Genomic DNA, 4,240 nt, shown 5'->3' on the forward strand with positions numbered 1-4,240 from the left:
TCTTTATTGCATGAAGAACCTTAAAAAAATCATCAAGATTTTACAAGGGCGTTTATTGAAATATTAATTTTGTATGTAGTACCTATATATGTATATTAATATATATTTTATGATATCTAAACAAGATTTAAAATCAAATTAATAATTTCATTGTTTTTACTTGTAAGTCGAAATAATTAGTTACTATAATGAAAATTAAGATGAAACGCGCACAGTCACAAAGTGAGTGTATGTATCATTATACTCAACCGTGCTTATAACATTTATTAGGATGTCACTATAAATAACATGAATTGATTGACAACTGCACGGAATAAAATTTCAAACTCGACTAAACTCGTATCTACAGTATTTGTGTTTATATCTCTTCACTTACCTCTTATATTATGACTCATTCGAAGGTACGACGTCATAATTATTTGCGTATCCAATGTTACATAGCATCAATGTGTGAGATACATGCGACAGATAATATTTCTTTTGATCATAATAGAAATTTATTCTAGTTTCTCCGTCAAAGTATTTAATAATATACCTATTGATAAAATTTTTTGCGATTATATAGCGCAATGTCTTGTACGTATTAAAAACGATAATTTCATTGCATACATATTAAAGACGATAATTTTATTGCACAAATAAGAAAATGTGCTAATTAGAAACGCGATGTTTTTATCAACTTCGATACTAAACCTTTATGAAACGTTCACTCATAAGTTCGCTGTAAACGGTTGTTTAGAACTTTCGTATTTCTCGCGTGATTGCAATTTTATAATGCACGAACTCTTTCGTGGTCGCCGCGATTTTCTCGCGAGAAAATCGAGATATTGTGAAAAACGTGATTGATCTTAAAAATAAATGCGTGACGAAAGGTCATTATATTATATCGTATATATAAGGAAGAAAGCGGGTGTTACGCTCGAAAGTAACTCGCAAGGTGACTGAACTCATCCAGCCCGTTTGTTTCGGCACGGTTCGTCGGTTTGTATTTATAGTGGTATACTGATAGGTATTTTTTCCTACTATCATGCTTCTTTTATGTGAAATAATTAATATTAGAAACTTGATTTTTCGCATCAAACATGAATCGCATCCGGCGACGCAATAGCCCGACTTATGAAAGTTAATTACATTTATGCTACTACATTCTTTCATGATCGTGTATACATACATTCAGTATCAATTAATCGAAACTTGAACGTTTTAAGGTCTCGCAAAATACTATTGCTACATAATTATGCTAATAATAAATTAAGAGAAATATACACTATTTTAAAAAATGGCTATAACCTTTATTTTATGTAACTGTAAAAAAATCAATTTTTTTGAACATTGATTTTATAATTATTTGTTCCTTCAGACAATATAAATTTTATTTCAAATATTTTCCATGATAATGCATGATAATGCATTTATAGAATATTCGACGTGAGCAATTAAAATGATGTGTATAATCAAATCAAGTTTAATTTGTCTTTCTTTTTGCTTAGAAATAGATAATTAATTAATGTCTTATTCTTTTATGACATATAATTTATTTTAAATTATAAAATGCGAATATTTATTTTGAGACTATTTATTTTATCCTTTTTCTATTCGCTTATTTATATTTATATTTTAATATCTTTGTTTTTATTCTACTTTCAATAAAAAAGTATTTTGATTTATAGGAGGAAAACATTAGGCCAGTGAAATTGGCAATTGATCGACCATCGGAGAAGTTCTTAGCTTTTCTACGCAAATACTATGGACTCTCGAAGATTATTCCACAGAACAATAAATTTGTCGTCTTTGAAGGATTCTTTGATGATGGTACGTAATTAATACTTTGGTATGAATTTTCTGAATGCACGCAGTGTGTGGCACATTAATGTTAGCAAATAAATGATTTTCTTGAATATCTCAAATATTTACTAAGGATTACTTTAATAAAATGTTTCTCTGAAACAAAGTAAATTTATTTAGAAATAGTAAATTTTTTTTCTGACTCTTACAGTGGTTCGTTTTTTTTTGCGGGAAAGTATAATTATTCAAAGAATTTTTAAAATTTAAAATTTAAAAACGTTGGATATATGTAAAAGTTACAAGTAGATTTCAAGGGTTGAGTTCAAGAAAACTTTTGTTTCCGTTTATAGAGAGTCGAGACGTAAGGAGCAATAGATACAGTTTACCTCCAAGAGTGAACTTGGACGATGGTACATCGGGCAATAATGACAGTAATGGAAGGAACGGTGCTAGGTAGGTGCGTCAAATCGAATTACGATTTATGAGGCGACAGATGCGAATCGTAAATGGTTTACAGTTATATGGAAGAAAATGATATATTGCTTTTCAGTCTCAACGGAGTACCATACGTGGCATCCGTTTCGCGCAGTTCATTCGGTAGATACGCTGCGGCGCGGCCGCCCTGCTCCATGGCAAATGTGAGTACAACGTAGAGAAGTAGCCGAGAAAAACTTTTAAGTCATGTTTTAATTTATCAGTTCTGATATTATACTAATAATTACATAATATACATTAAATTGTAATGTATTAGAAAAGAAAAGAAAAGAGATGGAGAAAATGGAGAGCAAAAATTGTGTGCACAATTGCAATATATATAATTAAAATCATCGCATTTTGATTTTTGCAAAGCTTAAACTTTTATCTCTAAATATAGAATATATAATAGAGGCATTATTTTTTAATTATATAAAAAAATCTAAAATTTTTAATTATTGCTAAAAATATGTATAGCTCTACGCAGAAAATATTTTTATTTCTAATTGCTATTGAATGAAATCAAACGTAAAAATTTTTTATCACGAAACATATTTGCGATATTTACACAGACATTTTCTTCTTCATTCAAATCTAACATTATTGCATACTTGAAAACATTAACCATGCAATTTCTCTTAGGCTTTCCACATTTCTCTTAACTTTATAACACACAAAGCGTAGGGCATGACTAATCATTACATATTGACGCTTTCTTTTAGATAATCCATAACACAGCGATGCTTGGTCAATCAGCCGAGCATACTGGGTGAGTAAAATTCACGGAATGGTTATTGAAGTTATACAATCTAAGCCTGCTTGTCTTATAATTTTCTTTAATATTTAATTGAAGGCTATTATGTATAATAATATTACACATGAAAGAGATTATGTGCAATATCTTTTGGTTGTGATATTTTGAAAGACTTTCTCTCATAGTTATGCATTTTGAAAATTTAATTTTTAAAAAACTCTAAATAAAATTTTTAATCGTAAAGAACAATAAAATAATACTCAGCAAATGTAACGCATTTTAAATTAGCAGAACTGTGAGAGAAAATTTCTGAAAGTATATGTTATTATTTTTTTACGCATTGTTGCACTGTAAACAAACTTTTTCCTTTTTAACAATCATCATCAAAGCTTGAAAAATCTTACTAAGAGTATATGTGCTCAATATAACTAAAATATTTGAAATAATTCAAGATGCTTCAAATAATTGGTTGTAACAATCGTCATATGTCAATAATTATTGAATTTTGCTAAATTAATTAGATTATAAACATAATAGAAATAAATTGCGAATTTCTCGATCTCAGCTGTGATCTATTAGAAAAAGAAAATACCCATTGAATTTAAGATTGCATTCGATTTCAGCGCTTACGCTCTATTTTTCTTCTGTAACTGTAAGTGATGAGTGATAAAGATTGTGTTCCTTTATTCACGAGTACTAAAAATTTACAATTTATGTTATTATAGATTTTCAGTACTCGCAATGAATAACGGAATGATTATAGATAGAATGAAGCGGGTGAACGTTGAAATCGTATGTAATCTAGAACTCTGGATATTAATCTTTTGAAAACCGGCGCTTTCTAACAACGCATAACTTATAGAAAATCTTACTCTTTAAAGGTTTTTGGGATCGCTAAATCGATTCTGATCTAAGATTAAAAAATTCAAAATAATGGATTTAATATGGCAAATTTAAAAAAATATCTGATTGTATACTGCAAAACAGTTTTAAAGGATTCTTGAGATCGATAAATCTAATTTTAGAGGTCGATTGTGTCTTGAAATGAAATAAAAATTACAAAAGTGAGCAAATTCATTAGATATTGACCAATGAAATGAAATAATAATATTAATAAATTATAAATATTTATTATAGATGATAATAATAATAATAATAAATTGTAAATAATTAATATTCTAGTGATTTTATTTATTTTTGTAATTTTCAACTTTATTCTAAGATATA

The 4,240-nt window shown here is 28.1% G+C and overlaps 1 protein-coding gene and 1 long non-coding RNA gene across 2 annotated transcripts in view; one reads left to right on the forward strand and one right to left on the reverse strand.

The window, feature by feature from the left end:
* The window catches only part of LOC108684706, a 694-nt gene extending 367 nt beyond the window's left edge, over positions 1-327 (reverse strand). The window contains exon 1 of the long non-coding RNA XR_001931644.1: positions 250-327. This is a non-coding gene — a long non-coding RNA (uncharacterized LOC108684706). The remainder of the gene's footprint in view (positions 1-249) is intronic.
* The window catches only part of LOC108684704 (alpha-tubulin N-acetyltransferase-like), a 13,001-nt gene that overhangs the window by 6,807 nt on the left and 1,954 nt on the right, over positions 1-4,240 (forward strand). Inside the window, exons 4-7 of the mRNA XM_018189165.1 lie at positions 1,671-1,812; positions 2,136-2,238; positions 2,336-2,423; positions 2,982-3,028. Coding sequence (XP_018044654.1) covers positions 1,671-1,812; positions 2,136-2,238; positions 2,336-2,423; positions 2,982-3,028 — 380 coding nt within the window. The remainder of the gene's footprint in view (positions 1-1,670; positions 1,813-2,135; positions 2,239-2,335; positions 2,424-2,981; positions 3,029-4,240) is intronic.

The sequence above is a fragment of the Atta colombica genome, unplaced genomic scaffold (genome assembly GCF_001594045.1).
Source record: "Atta colombica isolate Treedump-2 unplaced genomic scaffold, Acol1.0 scaffold137, whole genome shotgun sequence".
Classification (NCBI taxonomy): domain Eukaryota; kingdom Metazoa; phylum Arthropoda; class Insecta; order Hymenoptera; family Formicidae; genus Atta; species Atta colombica.